Genomic DNA, 19569 nt, shown 5'->3' with positions numbered 1-19569 from the left:
TATTAAGCTGACATTTCTGAGTGCAAAACAACAACCGAGCTTGGAAGACATAAGGCAGGCCTACAGGCAACTGAAGGCAAACTTCCAGAAACAAACCCATGATATAAAGAACAAGTGGTCAGTGGAGAAAGTGCTGGAGGTCCATGAATGGCCAACAACTATGATGTGCATGGTTTCTTCTGTACTGTCAAGATCACTGTGACAATGCTACAGCTTTAACAAGGTTATTCTGTCCCTGGTTTTTGTTTTCCTGAGAGGGGTCATAAAGGCAGAGGTGCCAAAATGTCTGAACTGGCTACTTTAATAATGGCTACAGATGCAGCGTAAGTCAACTATCAGAAAAGGCTTTCAGGTCGATTTTAAAAAAAAAACACTTGAAGGGGAGTAAGTGAGGACTGCAGATCTGGAGATCAGAGTCGAAGGGTGTGGTGCTGGAAAAGCACAGACAGTCAGGCATTATCCGAGGAGCAGGAAAATCAACATTTCAAGCATAAACGCTTCATCAGGAATGAGCTTTGTGACAATTTCCCCAGTTCATGGTTTTTTTTCTAGATTTGAGATGGGGACCCAGAGAAACAGCTCCATGCTGATCCTCGCCCTCTCTTTGAGATCTGTCTCCAGTAAGAACTGGGTTTGAATTTACCTTTTTGCCAAGGGATGTGTTTATGGGATATTGCAGGAAATCAGAGCAGCTCTTTGTTAAGTTGCATTTTCACATCAGTTGAATTTTCAAACAGTTATGGTATTCTGAATTCGGTTTTCTTTTGCTTGGGTGTAAATAAATTCGGTTTTGTTTAAAACCCGAGTGATTTGACAAACTGCGTCCCTCCTGGAGTAGTCTTGGCCTCCTTCTTAAATTGTTTTGGGGTGGGGGAGGGTCTGACCTGGTCCATAACACCACACGTAGACCAAGCACCCAAGGCCCCACCCCTACTGCAGGCCAAGGACAGAGTGACTCTGATCAAGAATAAAGAAGCCATAAAAAAACACTGAGGGGTGCACTTCAGAGACCTCCTCAACCAAGGCTCTGCTGTTGATCAGAGCATCCTTGAACAGCATCCCGCAGCATGAGGTTAACAACACCCCAGACTTGCACAAAGTAGTGACGGCCAGCTTACCAACAGCAAGGCTGCTGGAGCAGATGGTATCCCTGCTGAGGTATTGATCTATACAGAGGCAAAGGGCTCTGGCTGCAGCTACACACCCTTGTCTGCCTTAACTGGAAGGATGGCATCTCAGGAGATCTCACTGTCATCCTTTCAAAATTGGGAACAAGTCCGACTGTGATAACTACAGGGGAATCTCCCTGCTGTTGATCATCAAGATCATCCTCAACTGTCTCCTCCGTGCGGCCGAGGAACTCCTCCTGGAGTTGTTGTGTGGCCTTTCATCACGGAGAAGCACAACGGACGTGATTTTCAAGGTCCACGGAGATCCCCTAGGGAAGGCTGACCATTCCCAATACCTTGGAAGTGTCCTGTCGGCCAAAGCAGCTCTTGATGAAGAGACCCATCGTAGCCTCCAATGTGCAAGTGCAGCGTTCAGCCATCTGAGGAAAAGCGGGGCTGAGAATAACAACAACAGATCTGACACCAAGGTCATATTTTACAGAGCTGTGGTGGGTCCCACCCTCTTATATGGCTCTGAGGCGTGGACTGTCTATAGCAGACACCTCAAGGCACTGGAACAGTCCCACCAAAGCTCTCTATACAAGACCCTGTTAAATCCATTGAGAAGAAAGTCACACCAACACCAGTGACCTCGACCAGGCCAACATCCCCAGTACTGAGGGACAGCCCACCCTCGATCAGCTACCATGGGCTGAGCATGTCGCCCACACGACTGATACGATACTCCCCAAGCATGTGCAGTACTCCCAGCCTCAAAGCAGCAGGCAAGCCCCATGTGGGCAGAGGCAGCACTTCAGTCATACCCTCAATGTTCAAAGTGGAGGAGGAGGAGCAGAGTAATAGAACAGAAAACAGGAGGCGGAACCTATCAACAAAGACGGCATACTTAAACTACTGGACTTGTGCCTCACTACACACTTTACATTCAACAACCTGATATACGAACAAATCAACGGAACACCCATGGGATCACTAATCTTGGGACTCATAGCAGAGGCAGTTATGCAAAGGTTAGAACAAACAGCCCTACCACAAATTCAACCCAAACTCTGGGTCAGATATGTCAATGACACGTTTGTAATCATCAAAAACACGGAAATAGAAAAAACACACCGGATCATCAACGCCACACTCACAGGCATCCGATTCACGAGAGAAGAAGAAAAGGATAGCCAACTCCCATTACTAGACGTGATTGTACAGAGAACACCGAACGGAGAATTCACCACAAGGGTACACAGAAAAACAACACACACAGACCAAGTCCTAAACTATGAAAGTAACCACCCCAACACACACAAATGAAGCTGCATCAGGACACTATTCAAAAGGGCCACAACACATTGCAGTACACCAGAACTGCAAAAAGAGGAAGAGGAACACCTATACAAGGTATTCGCCAAAAACGGATACCCGCGTAACTTTATCAACAGATGCCTAAGAGACAAACCACGGAACGAGGACATGCCACAACCAAAAGGACTAGCCACACTACCATACATCAGGAGCATTTCAGAACTGACAGCCAGACTACTGCGACCCTTAGGATTCATAACGGCACACAAACCAACAGCCACGCTCAGACAACAACTCACTAGAACAAAGGACCCGATACCCAACATGAGCAAAACTAATGTAGTTTACAAAATACCATGCAAGGACTGCACAAAACACTATATAGGACAAACAGGAAGACAGCTAACAATCCGCATACATGAACATCAACTAGCCATGAAACGACACGACCAGCTATCCCTAGTAGCCACACACGCAGACAACAAGCAACATGAATTTGACTGGGAAAACACTACTATCATAGGGCAAGCCAGACAGAGAACAGCCAGGGAATTCCTAGAGGCATGGCATTCATCCACAAACTCCATCAACAAACACATCGACCTGGACCCAATATACCAACCACTACAGCGGACAGCTGAAACTGACACCCGGAAGCGGCAAGGACAGACCACTATAAATACCGGAAGAAACATCAAAGAAGCGCTTCGCAGGAGGTTCCAAAGCACTGATGATGTCGCCTAGCCAGGGGATGAAACGTTTGCAACAAAAACTTCCAGCCCGGCGAACAGAACCACAACAACAGATTTATTTATTGTCACGTACATTTATTACAAATATGGTGAAACATCTTGTTTAGTGTCTCCACTCTCTGGTGCCATCTTAAAACACAGAAAATATCTTCTTTCCCAGTCTGGTGTCAGTATTGAACTCCCTCACTCTATCCATAGGCTTAAGCAATCAAGTAAGTGGATTAGGATCAATTCCCAGACTAACATAATCAAACAAAGATGAAATAAACCATTGAACACTAAGAATTTAATGCTTGATGCAGTTCTAGTCAACATTGTCTCCTCCAAGGTCAACATATGCTGAGCAGTGGTGCCCAGAACTGAACTAATCTTCTAAATCGCAAGCAAATGAGTCACAACGAGAAAAAGGCACTGGAGGGATCTTCATGTCTTGGGACATTTATTACCAAGAGCAGAACAGTCATCCCGAGCTGTCTCAGGCATTCCTTTGTCATCGTATTTCTGATTTAAGTCCCTAAAGGAGTGACGCTGGATCAAAGTTAGACTGTGCAGACCATTATTCTCCACAACCCACTACAGCGTCGGTAATTGGCTGTGGCTATTCTCCCTGGAGTTTCAGAGGCTGAGGCGTGACATAATGGAGGTTTATAAAATCATGAGGGGCCTGGATCGGGTGAATAACAAAAGTCTTTTACGTGGGATGGGGGAGTCCAAAATTGGACTACCACCTACCTTCGAGCCAATTTAGGATCCAAGTGGATGTGCACGCAACTTTAAAACCAATTGCATGAGAATAGACAATGTATGTTTCAGGAGAGGAGGGCTGCAATAATTAACAACATGTACAAGAGAGAGCCTGAGACTTTACTTTGTTGGACAGGGGACAAGTGTTAAATATTTGTCTGCACTGAACACCTGCAGGATCCTGATGTTTACCGCTGGGTGTGACCTGATAAGAAATAACGCTTCCAAATAAACCTGTTGGACGATAACCTGATGTTGTGTGATTTTTAACTTTGTCCTCCCCCAGTCCAACACCGGCACCTCCTCATCAAGGTAAGAACTGGGAACACTGGCTTTGAAGAAGGGCTTGGTAATTAGTGCTGAAGTTATCTTCCATTTGAAAGCTGACTTCTTAATAAACCTTGGGAAAAGGAACTGGTTTAAGGTGGGGAAAAGACACAGGATGACAGGGGAAAGGGCAAATACATTCAAGTAAAAAATCTCAGGTGAGGGAGGGTTAGATTAATATATGTGCTAGTGTTGTCTAACATTTCAAAGGTATGAGCATGAACTTCAGTGACAGGCTGTATACTGCACATACCATGAGTATGACAGGGTCAGCACAATCAATAGGGTAGAGTGGTCTAGTCAACCCTGGAGTTAAAGACGTCTCACTCGACAGATCAACCACTCAAGGATGCACTCTAGGCTGTGGGAAGGTTAATTGGTGGCCTTGTGAGTAGAGTTGGAGGGACTATTGATACACAATAAAGAAAATTGAGTTAAATTAAGACAAGTTTGTTCATCCAGAGAATGGCAAGCCTGAGGAATTCTCTGCCACAGGAAGCGGTTAAAGCCAAAACTCTGAATATTTTAAAGAAATTCGATGCGTGTTTAGGGCTTAAAATATCACAGGGTATGGGAGAACAGGCCGCTGAGGTGGATGATCAACCATGATCATCTTGATTGACACAGCAGGTTCGAAGGGCTGAATGGCCTCCTGCTCCGGTTTTCCATGTTCCTCAACCACATGCTTGTTCTGCATCCCAGCTTCCACTTTCACTATCGTTCCAGGGTGATTAATCCTTGTCCACAATGTCCACATCCGATGTAAAGGTCAAATATCAAACAACGTCATTGAGTGATTGACCTTTGACAGACAAACCTTGCTGCTGATTGGCAGATCATTGCAGAGAGGGATTGCTGCCCTATGCTCCTGATACCTCTTAAAGTTAGCTTGCACCTCTTAAAGGGAAAGGGTCTTTTCAGCTCTATTGGGATGGATATTGTATTTTGTGTTGGGTCAGGTGGAGTGTCAGAAGCAAGGGAAAAAGGTGGCTTTAAAAGGCCATCTGTCCATGCCACCAACTGCCCTCAGATTGGAAACATCTCTCTACAAAAGTACTGGCAGACTGATTTCTCTGTCAGGAAACCAGCCACCTTTCTCACACACCATCCAGGCAGAAATTCAACCAGGTGGTGAGTTGAGGCCCTTCAGTAACCATTAATTCACTACTTAGAGGCTTTAATTGATGACGGGTCCACCTGGAACTTCACCAGGTAATAACTTTATCACTTTCTAGTTGTTCTTAACATATTTAACTAATGTTTCTAATCATCCTATTCAGAGATGTTGTGACCCACCTCTGGAGTAGGTGGGACTTGAACCAAAGTTTCTTGGTCCAGGAGTATGGACACTACCACTACTCCACAAGAGCCTCTTCTCATCAACTTTATTATAATCAACCTGCTCAGAGATATTATTACACACCTCTGAAGGCCAAAGATGTACAAGTTAGATAGTTTGACCATGTTAACTTGTCCCTTGTGCAAAAGGATGTGCAGACTGGTTGGATTAGGCATCGTAAATGTGGTGTGTTGGGGACAGGGTAGGAGGCCGGAATTAGGGTGGGATGTTCTTCAAAAGGTCATTGCAGACTCGATGGGCTGAATGGCCTCGATTCTCATTTAGAGTTCCTATGAATGATCTGGTCAGCAGTCTGTAAATTGTCTCTGTGACAGCAGTGGGTCCACATTGAAGATACTTCTTGGACTGTGAAGCACTTTGGAATGCCCTGTAACTGTGAACCACACTTCACCATCAACAACCTGTGCACATATAGCACCCTTGACAGAGTAAAGCACCCGAGCAACTTGCTTCGCTGGAGCAAGGAAGAGGGAAGGCTGACCGTATCTTCTCAACCTCGATCTCCAACAACCTGTTTGCGTTTGTCGTTGTAGGTAAGAGTGGAGGGGAAAGACCTTTAAGAAGGTAATTTGTCAGCAGAGATATAGGAGCTGGGAGTTGTCTTTGTGTGTTAGGTCAACTCTGGAATGGTGATCCGGTTTAGCAGATGAGAGCAGAATCTGACAGTGTTTTCAGTGCGGTCTAGCCAAATTTGGTTGGTGAATGGTTCAGCCAGTTCTCCACCATATCCAAGTTTCGGTCACTTGGAGTTAAGGCGGGGGGGGGTGAGATACTGGCCAAGCCAGGGAAGCAGTCATAGTGAGAGTGTGTCACGGTTTTCATGGAGTGAAGGACATCAAAAGTGGAGATAAATTAGTCATTGATTGGATTGTCAGCCACAGAACAATTGTATAAATACAAACTATGAATTACATGGATATAAATCTTCCTTCCACTTGGCAAGATAACAGAAAATGGAAAAGTCTGTGACCATAAGCACACAAAAAAAGACAGAGACCAGGAAAGAAATTTTTTTGCAAAACAAAATCAACACATCTGAGGCATTGTTCAAAGGAAATAAACTGGTCTGGATAAACGGCCTGCTTCCACAGCATAAGGTGACTATGATCTTCGAGATTGGAAAAGAATGAAACTGAAAATTACCTTGAATTGTTAACATAATTACGCAACCAGCCGACAAGTTTACTTATCTGACTTTAATGATAAAAATAAATTACTAGAAAGGCTGTTTCTTTCTGATTGGCTCTCAGAAGAACATGTCACTCAATTAGGGGAGGAGTTCTACTGAGTTTTTTTTTATTTAAACCTCAAACCCCTCCTCAAGTAACTTGGAAGTGAGCTCGGAAACAGAACAAAGATGCTGTTCCTTCTGTTGATCGCGGCCACTGTCCTGCCTTCTGTGAGTTTACTTCTCATTTTGCATCAGTTTCATATCACTCTGAGGTATTCCAGTTGTGTGTTTGTGTAAGCTGTGGCTCAATGCCCCTTATCCCTCAGTTAGATCCTAGTTCTTCAACCTCTACTCTGGAGACCTGAATATGTAATCCAGACTGCATGTCTAGCACAGCACGAAGGAGTGCTGCATGGTTGGAGATACTTTTGTTCAAAATCAACCCTTGTTCTGATGCATGGAATGACACTGTTCCAATGAAGAGCAGTTCAGTTTCTCCCTGGTGCCCTGGCCAATGTCCCTCAACCAACAGCATTCAAAGCATTTGATCTCATTGTATATTTGATCTTTTTGCAAATTGACTAACACATCTCCTCTTAAGAAGTATTTCAATGATTCTTGGGGATGTTCTGAAAGTTTCTCATTAAATGCAAGTTGTTGATGCTAACGGTGTGAGGCATGGGGCAGGGACTGTCCCCTTGTTTGACAGTCTCAGTGCTGACAATTAGTGGTGGAAATGGGAGCATGTTCCTGGTTAGTGCTCATCCCACACTTCTGAACCCTTAATGAAATAGTAGTCTGGATCAATTTCTGCATTGTCTGCCTTGACCCACAGGCTACATCTGAGAAATGAGGAGCCATAAATATTCAAAACTGTTTGTCATCATGTTAGCATGTCATGTTGGTAATACAGTATGTTGTGCTAAAGGAAGTGTTACACTAGGGTCAACATGCCTCTTCTGATGAACTCTTGTTTTTGGACATCAAATTTCTCCCAATATCTGGGGTGATTGAAGAAAGTAGCAGTGTGAGAACTTCATAGAAACTTCATTCCTGACTCACCCCCAGCTGAGTCAGGATATAGAACAGGCCATTCCACACTGAGGTGAGGTGAAATATCTTCACTTTGAGGTTGTCTCCCAATGTAATTCCCTCATCCAGAAAACTCTGGAGGCTGAGACACGGAATGTATTTCAGGAAGATTTATTGAGTCTTAAGAGTGTTAGGGACATGGGGAGACAGCAGACGTACAGTGTTGAGAAAGTGTCATGATCAAGTTGAATGACAATGGAGGCTCAATGGGGATAAATATCCTACTCGTAAAGTCATAGAGATGTACAATATGGGCATAGACCCTTTGGAGAAAGTGAGGACTGTAGATGCTGGAGATCAGAGCTGAAAGGTGTGTTGCTGGAAAAGCGCAGCAGGTCAGGCGGCATCCAAGGAGCAGGAGAAACAACGTTTCGGGCATTAGCCATTCCTGAAGAAGGCTTATGCCTGAAACGTCAATTCTCCTGCTCCTTGGATGCTGTACTTTTCCAGCAACACATTTTTCAACATTAACCCTTTGGTCCAACTCATCCATGAAGATGAGATATCATAAATTAATCTCGTCCCATTTGGCAGCACTTGGCCCATATCCCTGTAACTCCTTCCTATTTGTGTACCTATCCAGGTGCCTTTTAAATGTTGGAATTAAGTCAGCCTCCATGACTTACTATTGCAACGAACTCCAGGCACACACAACCCTCGGAATGAAAATGTTGGAATGAAGAGGTCCCTATGATACCTTTCCCCTCTCACACTAAATCTATGACCTCTAGTTCTGGGCTCCCCAACCTGGGGAAAAGACCTTGTCTATTCTCCCTATTCATGTCCCTCATGATTTTATAAACATTTATAAGGCCACCCCTCAACCTCCGATGCTCCAGGGAAAATAGCCCCAGCCTATTCAGCCTCTCTCTTTAGCTCAAATCTTCCAACCCCAGCAGCATCCTTGTAAATCTTTTCGTTGGTCGCAAGTTTCACATTGTTTGTATAGCAGGGAGACCAGAATTGAATGCAGTATTCCAAAAGTGCCCTAAGCAATGTCTGTACAGCCACAACAAGACATCCAACCTCCTTTATGCAATGCTCTGACCAATAAAGGCAAGCGTACCAAACACCATCTTTGCTATCCTTCAAGAAACTGTGAACCTGCACCTCAATATCTCTTTATTTGGCAACATGTGGCAGGACTCCACTGTTGTGTATAAGCCCTGCCCTGATTTGCCTTACCAAAACGTAACACCTATCATTTATCGAAATTAAATTCCATCTGACATTTCTCAGCCCACTGGCCAAAGTTCTGGTCAAGGTTCTGTTGTACTGAGATGATCTTCTTCTTTGTCGAAAAGTGTGGCACTGGAAAAGTATAGCAGGTCAGGCAGCATCTGAGGAGCAGGAAAATCAATGTTATTGGCATAAGCCCTTCTTCTGTTCCTTGGTTTTTGCGTGACCTGCTGTGGTTTACCAGTGTCACACTTTTCGACTCTGATCTCCACCGTCTCTAGTCCTCACTTTCTCCTAATCTTCTTCATTGTCCATGACCCCACCAATTCTCTTTCCCATATTTCTGTGTGAGATTCAGAATCTCTATTAAAAGTGTTGTGGGGCATTTAATGTACCTCTTCCTCCAGTTCAACATGTCTGTGGGTGGAAGGCAAAACTGCAATCTAGAGCATGCTCCTTTGTTGCTCACTCCAGTTCAGAGACGCTTCCACATGAGTACCCAAGCTTAGTGAAGTGATCGCTAATGTCGACTAGTCACACAGTGACAATGCTGCATTAGTGAAGGATGAGAGATCACTGGAAGGCATTGATCAATCAGCATTTTGGAACAAACAGATGACATTTTTCTGTGAAGATTTATACAGATAGAGTAAAAAAGTGAATCCATAACTGGGAGAAATTGTCGCAGTAAAGAACATTGGAACACAAAGAATCCTGATTGAAGGTAAATTGAGAGAGGAAATTAGGAGGATTTGATTTTACACAATTTGGAATGTCTAAAAAAAATGGAATTCTCAAAACTCTAACTGCATAGAAGGTATACTTAAGGCAGACTAATTAGGAAAATGTCAAAGAACATGATGACCTGAATGGTCCTTCTATATGGGCTGTATGAGTTTATAATTCTATTGAATCCCTGAAAACATAGGGACTTTGGAAACAGAGGCCAACTTCCCTCCAGGTGGAGGCAGGAAGAAACTGTAAACCTGAAGGTACACTTGGGTGGCAAGTGTAACTTGGCTTTTTGATAGCTGAGGTGAATAATAAGCACGTGTGTCCACAATGCAATCATTTTGTCTGCATCAGCTTGACAGGAAAGGAGCTAAAGCAGAGTGTTATTAATTTGGGAGAGGGTAAGAAATTCTACCCGTTCTCACCAGTGTTGAAGTTGCACTCATTCTAATTTCTGCCCCGACAGTCTGGCATCAATGTCAATGGGACAATCAACAACGAAGGAGTTTGTCTCTGCTCCGTGGTTTTGCCTGATACGTCATTCCCAGTGGAAAAAATGGAATATTTAGAAATAACAACCGAGGAGCTCAAGAGCAAAGTGGAACTGGAGATCAGCAAGGTATACTTATTACAGTAATAAATGCTCGTCACTTTCACACTGCATTCATAACTTAGCTCTTAGATTTAATGCCCTGTACTAGAGTGAAAACTATGGTGAGACAGTTAGTTGGAGGACCTCACCAGTCCCATGACATTTTTATAGTGACATAAATGGATGGGTGTTTATCAACGGAGAATATTTGTTGATATGCCCCAAATCTTTCAACATCCAGCTATCCGTTAGACTCTAAAATGTTTCTCTCTTCTTGACCTGAGTTTCTCCAGCAAGTTCTGCTTTTATATCAAAAATAATTTTTACTTTTAAAACTGTTAGGCACTTCAATTATAATACATGGATTATGCACAATTAAGTGGGTTTTTATTATTAAATGAAGATTTCCTCTTCACATAACTCCCACTAGACTTAACATAAGATTTTTCTACATTATTACCTGCAGTGTGTGAAGAAATCAGGGTTTATATTTACTTAAAATTACTGTTGTCATGAGAAACTTGTGGAGCGTTCATTATGAAGTGTTAGCATGTCCACATCACTCTAAACTAGAGTATGGTAACTGTGCAGTGTGGTGTGAGGTGGAGATAGTTACGTGACTCTGGAAATGGCTGTAACTCCATACGTGTGCTGTGATGTTCCATTCAGGTGCAGGAATACTCGAGGGCTGTTTCTGTGCACTCCTCCAAGCTGGTGAACCTGACCCTCCGCCTGGAGAAGATGGAGACTGAACACGGCTACACTCAGCTTGACTTTGAGCTGTTGAAGTTGGAGATCCAAGAGCTGGAGGCACTCACCAATCAGCTGAAGCAGTCCCTCAATGGCAGCAACAGCATCATCGATCAGCTCTACATGGAGGTCAGGAAGAGACAAATTGCTCTCTTCATTGTCTTGTATTTCTGTATCCTACAATGGCTCAGTGTTAGGGCACTGACAAATATCCAGAGAAACACGCTGGATTAATTAATCTGATCTGATGGAGGGGAGTGTTTTCAGTCACAACATCACAGAAGGTGATATGTGCTATAGAGAGGCTGAATAGGCTGGTGCATATTTCCCTGAAGACTTGGAGGTTGGTGGGAAAAGACCACTCTCTGAGGTCTTTCTGCCCAAATTAAATGAGTTTGGTCAGTTATTAGACACCTCAGTGCCTCAAATGCAAGTAAATATAGGCTTGTACAAGTGGGAACTGCTGTAGGAGAAAGTGAGGTCTGCAGATGCTGGAGATCAGAGCTGAAAATGTGTTGCTGGAAAAGCGCAGCAGATCAGGCAGCATCCAAGGAGCAGGAGATTTGATGTTTCGGGCATAAGCCCTTCTCCAGGAACTTCTGTACGCTTGTTTGTTGGATGATGAAGGGCTCTGGCCCGAAACGTCGAATTTCCTGTTCCTTGGATGCTGCCTAACCTGCTGTGCTTTAACCAGTAACACATTTTCAGCCCAGGATAGAGTCAAACTCCAATATTTCTTTTCATGTGTTTGATGGGTGCATGAATAGGAAGGGTTTACAGGGATATGGGCTAAGTGCTGGTAAATGGGATGAGAGCAGTTTAGGATGTCTGACCAGAGGGGTTCAGTTGGACCAAAGAGTCTGCTTCCATGCTACGTAACTCTGACTCCCAAACGTGCTTTTATTAAAAACTTTCGAAGGAGTCTAACAGGCCAAGACACCTCACAGGAGCAGAGAAATTCACAAAGATGAGATATAGGGTTTAAGGAACCTCTTAAAAGGTGGTATTAGAGAGAGATAAATGAAGTTTAAGGGGGAATTTCAAAAGTTTGATGTAGCAATGAAAATTTGGGATGTACACAAGGCCGGGGGTCAGAATAAAAATAGCACTAACCGTTATGTGCACGCGTGAGTTTTAGGAATGATTGCACTCATTGTGTTGGTTTTCATACAACACAAACAACTGCATGACTCCCGTCGTTGTGACTGTTTTAATTTAATTCCTCCTACAGTTGAGATCAAGAAGTCCAGGTGTATGGTTAAGGGGGAACACAACAGGGGACCATAATCTGAAATTGGAGATTGACTGTTCAGGGTTCATGTCAATGAGCACTTTCCACAAACAGGTGGGAAAGTCTGGAGGCCTCTCCTTCAGAATGTTGCTGAGGTTGTGGGTCAGCTAAACATTTCCAAGGTTTGACAGATTATTATCACTAAAGAGGAGTAATCAGTGCTGGTAAGTGACCATGGAAATATGGATCACCTACAGTCTCATTTAAAGGCAAATCCTACTCAAAAGGGCTGAATGGCCTCCTTCCATCTTGATCATTCCAAATGCTCTCTTTAAATGCCCTGTGTATTTCAGATTATAAATATATCCCGTATTGTCAATGAGCTGGAATCATTTGACATACACAACGCTCTGGCAATACGCAAAGAAATTACTCTGCTGAAGAAACAGCTCGCTGACTGTGAGAAGAATCAAGCCCCACCAACCCTTCCTCCCATTGATTTCGGTGAGTATTTAATAGTCACACAATATAATGAAACCACTGTCAAGATGGAACTCAGAATTCATCCATGTTTCCGAATTTATAAGGAAGCTAAAAAGTATGATAAATATTCAACATATCGAAATGGTAGAAATAGTATTTTTCTGTTTAGAACAAACAGACAATTTAACATAACCAAGATGTACTGGCTCTGATTTGCCCTCAAGATTGGGAAATCCTATTTTCGACTCTGATTCAGCAAATAAATGAATGCTTAAGTTCCTCCACAATTTCGGAGAGTTCATCCAATGGAGGATCCTTTAGAATCAACTCAGTTTATCAATCCTCGAGACAGGAGTGGGAAGAAACCAAGCAGTAGATACTGTACTCCAGTAAGGAAGGATCAATTGCCCTGAGGCTTCATTGAAAAGCCACATAGATGAGGTAAAGAGGTTGGGTTGGTGAAATAAGGTTTATAGGTTGGCAGGGAGGGTAGACCAGCTGGTGTGTAGGATCGCAACTGGCAAGGTGGCTAAATTGGTGGGTGGGCAAGATGGCTAGGGTGGCAGGTGGGCAAGATAGCTAGGGTGGCGGGGGCATTGTAGGCAGTAGGATCAAGACAGGAGACTCTGAGAGATTCCCATGGGATCTTTACATTCCGTTAGCACATTTTTCTAGGGAAGGGTTAGTCCCTGACCAGACTGGGAGATCTGTGCCAGTATATGACTTCAATGATTTCATTATAATGGTCAGAAGTTGAATTTGAAAAATGTGACTCCCCTAAGGTAAACTGGAGCTTACATTTCTCTCCCCCCAAACAGGAAGCTGTGATCATAATGGCCTTCTCCAATTGAGCGAACCTACCGTAATACAACTGAACTATAATGGATTTGGTTATCGATATGGAGCATGGGGCAAAGATTCAATTCCACCCCCTGATAAAAAGGAGCTATATTGGGTGGCACCACTCTACACAGATGCACGAACACTGTATTCCTTCATTGTCTATTATTCACTTAATGATATGCTACTTAACAAAAATGGAATAACCAAATCATTTCCAAGTTCATTCATAGCACAGGGAAGTGGAATGGTTTTGTACGATAATTTCTTGTATTACAACTGTTACAATACCAGAGACATGTGCAGGTATCACATAGACACAGGCAGAGTACAGAGCCAGACTCTTAAAGATGCAGCTTACAATAACAAGTATTCTTATGTGGGCGTCACATACCAAGACATAGACTTTGCTGTGGATGAATCTGGCCTTTGGGTCATTTACTGCCCTGAAGCAAATGCCGGGAATGCTGTTATTGGTAAGATTAATGAGGCCACCTTCACTGTGGAAAAGACATGGGTCACCAAGCTTTACAAACCTAGTGTGTCCAATACTTTTATAATATGTGGGGTTCTGTATGCAATTCGGCCTGTGCAACCACAGTCTGAGGAAATTTTCTATGCATTTGACACCAAAACTGGGAAGGAAGAGTCAATTTCTATAACAATGGATAAGATCCTGGAAAAACTGCCAAGTGTTAACTACAATCCAACCAATCACAAACTCTACGTGTACAATGATGGCTACCAGTTGACTTATGATGTGATCTTCAGACGTGAACCACCAGTGAGCAACAGTGGGATTGCCAATTGAGTAATTAGCAATTAACAATCAAGCAACTAGGTCTGGAAATAATGGTGGGGTGGGGGGCTGTAAATCCTTTGAGGAATGTTTGTGCTTGAATCTCAGGTTAGATTTATCTCAGGTTTCAAACTCAGTTCCAGCTGAAAGTGACTGTCACAGTATACAGCTTTGGTGTAAATAACTGAACCCAGACTTGGTGAAATTCCAGTTGACCAATGAACATTCAGGGGTTAGGCCAGGTCTTGTGTGGAGCTGTATTTGAACTGAGCTTTCAGGTAACTAACACTCTCAAGTGACACCGTGTCAATGTGAAGAGGTTTATCTCTAGAACAATGGTAACATTCTGTCTGCGTGATTAATTCTGGATGTGACGGTTCATTTAATATCTGGGATGATAATCCAAGCTGGATCACATGCCATTGGTGGGAAACTCATTCCTGATTAGTGCGTTCATTCATTTTCTGTCTTCCTTGAATCTGTCAATTGCCAGATATAATGGTTTGGATGTTTCTGGAATTCTTAACAAATTTAATAATAAATATCAGCATCTACAAAGGATCAGCATTGATAATTGTGTTTTTTTAAATTCTCGGTTTCTTCGCTTTTCGGCCATCTTCTCCCATCCTTAAACTCTTCTATATCTAGTTACCTTCTTGAGCGTACCATGACCTCACTGTCAATTCAGCACAGTGTCCTGCAACTCAGCTTCGGTCAATGTGACCTTTGACCCTGCCAATAGGCAGTTAACAAGATTATCCTCAACTTCCTAATTTAGCGACTGCCTCTGCTCTGCCATCAGTCTCACCCCTTCCAGGGTGTGTTTTCCATCTGACAGCAATGAAGGGAAGGGACTGAAAACAGCAACAGGTTCATCACCGTGTACTTACAAAGTGCTGTTCCTACTTCAGTGACTCACTGACCAGGGCCCCTCGCTTTCTTGATGCATCTACGCCTTTCAACCTTTCACCGTTTAAGATATACCCGGCACATCTGTTCTTCCAGTGAAAACGGGATAATATTACATTCCATCAGCCATTCCCGCCCATTCACTCAGTCTATCCTAATCTACCTGGAGTCACCATCCATTTTCCTCACAACGTGAACATGGAAAGCTGTGGTTTTGCAATGTGGACTCGGACTCTAATGTGAACCCTGAACGTTCTTGTTCGGGGGTAGCCATCTTGTCAAAAAGGGCAATATCTAACTCAGAATAAACACTAATCATGTTTATTGGGCATGAGGTTTGATACTGAACAGTTCAGTCATCAAGGAACGGTAGGATGCACATTGGCTTTGTTGTGGGGAACATCACCAGTCTCGGAGTCAGAGTCAGGGTTAATCGACAGAGTTTATTGGACAAAGAAACCAGAGCTCCAGGAAGAGAGAGAGAGAGAGAGAGAGAGAGAGAGAGAGAGAGACGCGGCAGCACAGCTGTCAGCTGGGAGCCTTCTCTCACCCTCGGAGCACAGGTCACGATATTTATACATTTTACAGTATAATGGTCCAGATATCGAGTCTTTGTTTGTGCAGCATGGTTTGTTTACAGAAAACATTACAGAGTCATTGTCAGTTTCAGCAGCTACACGGAAGTCCCTTGCTGCAGTAATTGGTCGTGATCATTCTTCCTGAGAAGCGAGGTGGTTTTCCATTACTGCAAACCAAAGGTATTAACACTTGTATACCAGCAGTCTCAGGTAGTTAACGTTCCTATTGAGGGTTGTGGCTGGACTCAGACACCTCAGTGGGCAATAGATGTTACTAATGTGTATTTGCTCCCCCACTCCCTTACAAATTATCGATGTTCTGTGTCTATTGTGCTGGTATCCTGTTGGCCTCAGGCAGTATCTGTGTATGCTTCACTGTACTTTTCCATGTAATGGCTCAGCGGCCATCTTGTGTGCTAAGTGACCAACTTATGGCTCAGTGGCCATTTTGTGTCTGTGTGCCCCCGTGCCAGCACGCCCACTTCAGCTTGTCCTTCACATCGATCCTGGGACTCCTGCTCCAGATCAACTCTGCTGCTCAATCCTTCCAGCTTTTAGCTTACATAACTTAAGATAACTCTAACACAACTCTAACGTAGGTGGCAAATCCCATATCCATGGAATCATTTTCCGCAGTTTCAGTTACCCATGGATTACCATGCCCTGAACATATTATAAGGAACCTGGGATCAGGAAGCTGACAGGAAGGTTTATTTCCCATTGACATGAATGGGTTCACTCCTATCCATGGTTTTGGGCTTCTGCGGTAGGTCTTGGAATGTATGACCATGGGTACCGGGGGGGTCTATTGTACCTACAAAACCATTTTGCAACTTTACGACAGCGACTCTTCTGCAGCAGCCTGTGACTTCACAAGTAAAACAAACTTCATTAAAAAAAAATGGAAATCGAGAAATGCAAGCACAACAACTGAAATTATCAGGGCACAGAAATTAGCCGAAAAGCAAGGAATGCTGGGAATGCTTTAGCCAACACGTACAGACGCGTAGAGACATTTCTTGAATTCCTCGAGACAGGTCCTTGCAACACTCATGCCCAGCCAATTGTAAACCAGACAGGCACCAGAACATATTGGCACGTGTAAAATAGCAGTTCAACATTTCCTCACAAACAAAACACTATATGGGGCCAACATGCATGAGTTAAACAAAAGACCATGTGTATATTCTATGCCAACAGCCAGATTACCAGTCCCCCAAAGCAGACAAGTAGGAGGCTGGAAAACACAGCAAGCCAGACAGCATCAGGAGGTGGAGAGCTCGACGTTTCGAGTGTAATCCTTCTTCGGACTTGGGGTGGGTGTTAGGGGGAGCTGCAGATAAAGGGGCTGGCAGGGGACAGGGTGGTGAAGTGGGGTTAGGTGAAGACAGGTAGAGGGTATGATGTGGTTGGCCAATGAGAGCAATGAGTCCGGTAGGTGGCTGGGAGGAGTGGAAGGGATGAGGAGGGCTGGGAAGGGAGTCGGGAATGGGAAGGGAGGTTATTTGAAATTGGAGAACTCAATGTTGCGTCCTCTGACCTGTGGGCCAGTGATTGAGTAGACCAACTCAAGAGAGGGGAACAGCTCCACTTCATCAGCCCCAGCTTCCACAGCCACCTCCCCCTCGTCCCAGCACTCCCCTATCCCCCACCTCAACTCCAGTCTTCCAGGCACCCACACCTAGGCTCAGCTCATCACCAGCCTCCTGACCAGGCTCCCTGGCCTAGTCGTCACCCCAGTGCCCTTGAGCGTCCATCCACTCAGCCTCCCTATGCCTGTTCATTCCAGCAACTCACCCGCCCTTCAAACCCCAGCCTCCCCAGCCCCGGCCTGTCAGTGTAAGGGCCCATGCAGACTCAGATGCTCCCATTGGTCTGGATTGTCACAGATGGTGTCTGTGCTTATACAGGGATCATTTGAGGGTGATAGGCAGTCACTCTGTTCGAACACCATTTTAATTTACATTTCAAAAGAAAGAAATGTTTCAATGTTTAGCATTATCCGGCAGCACTGTTACCTTTCACCCTGAGGCGGGATTCATCAGGGGTGTGTTTGAGAAGGGTGCAGCTCAGTTATTCCCTGTGCAGCACTTCCCATCTGATCATCATCATCGTCCATGACCATTAGCATCAGATTTTCAAAGGTATGGCTGGAAAAGAGGAAGACGTGTGCGCCTTAAAATCTGGCCATAAATGCAGAGATACAATCTGTTACAACACGGGGTAAACCCTCCTGCTTAATTTAAAACCAGCAACAGAAGAAAGATTTACCCCGTGCAGTAATCTGTGAAAATCCGAGTGGCCAAGAACTTTTAAAGATAAAAATTAACAACTTTAATTCTTAAAGTATACCAGAGAATAATTAACTAATCATTATTTACCTTCCCTTTTATAATACTAGTCTGATAAGACTCCCAATTAAGATTTACAAAACCACCCTTCTTATCTCAAAACCAGGGAGCTTTCGTGTTTCTATTTGGATCTTCCTGTGTCTTCTTTTCTTCTTCTTAGGAATTTCTGCATCACCGGTTACTGATTGAAAAGATATCTTTTAAGAGCGCTATTTTCAGGCAGTCTGTTTACATACTGAGCTTGTCAGTTCTCCTCTCAATTGTTCAATTTTCCCCGGTCTTATACCCCCAAAACATCGGATTGTGTCATTGGCTCTTAAGATAGTCAATATACTCAATTCAAACTGGATTGGAGTTTGGTATTTTTCGGGGTATAATTTAAACTGATTGGCTGAATTCAGATTTGTTTTTGTCTCCAGGCAATGAACTAATCAAGTTGTTTGACCAAGTGTTCCATTGTTACCTTATTGAGAACACTTGGTGCTGTGGCTGGTAGTTCTGTTGTGTTTCTCTCACTTAAAGTACACCCACATCTTCATAACAAATCATTTAAGGATTATTGAATGATGGAACAGGCTCAATGGGCCAAGTGGCCTTCTTCCACTCCTCTGTCTTATGCTCTTATTGTGGTTTTCACAAATGCTTCACAGTCAGCTTGTAATTATACTCACTATATTAATGTAGATGCAGCCAATTTGGAGGCAGAAAACTCCCGAAACCAACAATAAAATAAATTTCCTGATAGTCTACTTTAGTGATGGAAAGATATTGCCCAGATCTTCCCTAGATTGAGTGAAAAAAATCTTTTATCCACCAGCGAGTCCAGAGCCTCATTTTAAGGTATCTTTTGAAAAGATGTCATTTCAGCCAATGCTACAATATTGCACTCTAGTATCAGTGTAGAATTTGTATTGAAGTCTCCAGCGCAGGAGTTGAAGCTACAACCATCACAATGTAGATGGCAGTGCATCATTCACTGAGCCCCAGCTGGCATTGGCGATGGGCAACAGAGCCAAGCACATCAGGGGTTTCCGAATTGACACTGATCTGTGCCCGAGTCTGCTGGTTGTGACATACACAGTCAGTGAGATACCACTGATATGCTTAGAACCCTTCAAATATAGTACATTAAATATCACTGAGAATTCCCACCCCGGATTAATGTTGTTACACCAGACGATAGGAAGGATGCAGATGCATTGGAGAGAGACTGCAGAAGCAATTTACAAGAATGTTCTTCTTGGCGTGAAGAG

The 19569-nt window shown here is 43.7% G+C and overlaps 1 protein-coding gene across 1 annotated transcript; it reads left to right on the top strand.

Moving 5' to 3' along the window:
• The first annotated feature begins 6964 nt into the window (after nt 1-6964).
• Nucleotides 6965-14490, top strand: LOC132836638 (olfactomedin-4-like). The gene is made up of 5 exons (XM_060856030.1): nt 6965-7008; nt 10250-10402; nt 11045-11254; nt 12710-12860; nt 13658-14490. Exons 1-5 carry the CDS (start codon nt 6967-6969, stop codon nt 14488-14490), a joined length of 1389 nt encoding a protein of 462 aa, XP_060712013.1. The 5' UTR covers nt 6965-6966.
• The last annotated feature ends 5079 nt before the right edge of the window (nt 14491-19569 follow it).

Source organism: Hemiscyllium ocellatum, chromosome 47 (assembly GCF_020745735.1).
Source record: "Hemiscyllium ocellatum isolate sHemOce1 chromosome 47, sHemOce1.pat.X.cur, whole genome shotgun sequence".
NCBI classification, from domain to species: Eukaryota; Metazoa; Chordata; class Chondrichthyes; order Orectolobiformes; family Hemiscylliidae; genus Hemiscyllium; species Hemiscyllium ocellatum.
Note: the sequence above shows the minus strand (reverse complement) of the source record. Positions and strands in the feature narration are given on the sequence as shown.

Coding starts and splice junctions, on each gene's coding strand:
- LOC132836638 (XM_060856030.1), top strand. CDS start 6,967: ATGCTGTTCCTTCTGTTGATCGCGGCCACTGTCCTGCCTTCT. Junction 10,403..11,044: donor TGGAACTGGAGATCAGCAAG/GTATACTTATTA, acceptor TGTTCCATTCAG/GTGCAGGAATACTCGAGGGC. Junction 11,255..12,709: donor TCGATCAGCTCTACATGGAG/GTCAGGAAGAGA, acceptor TGTGTATTTCAG/ATTATAAATATATCCCGTAT.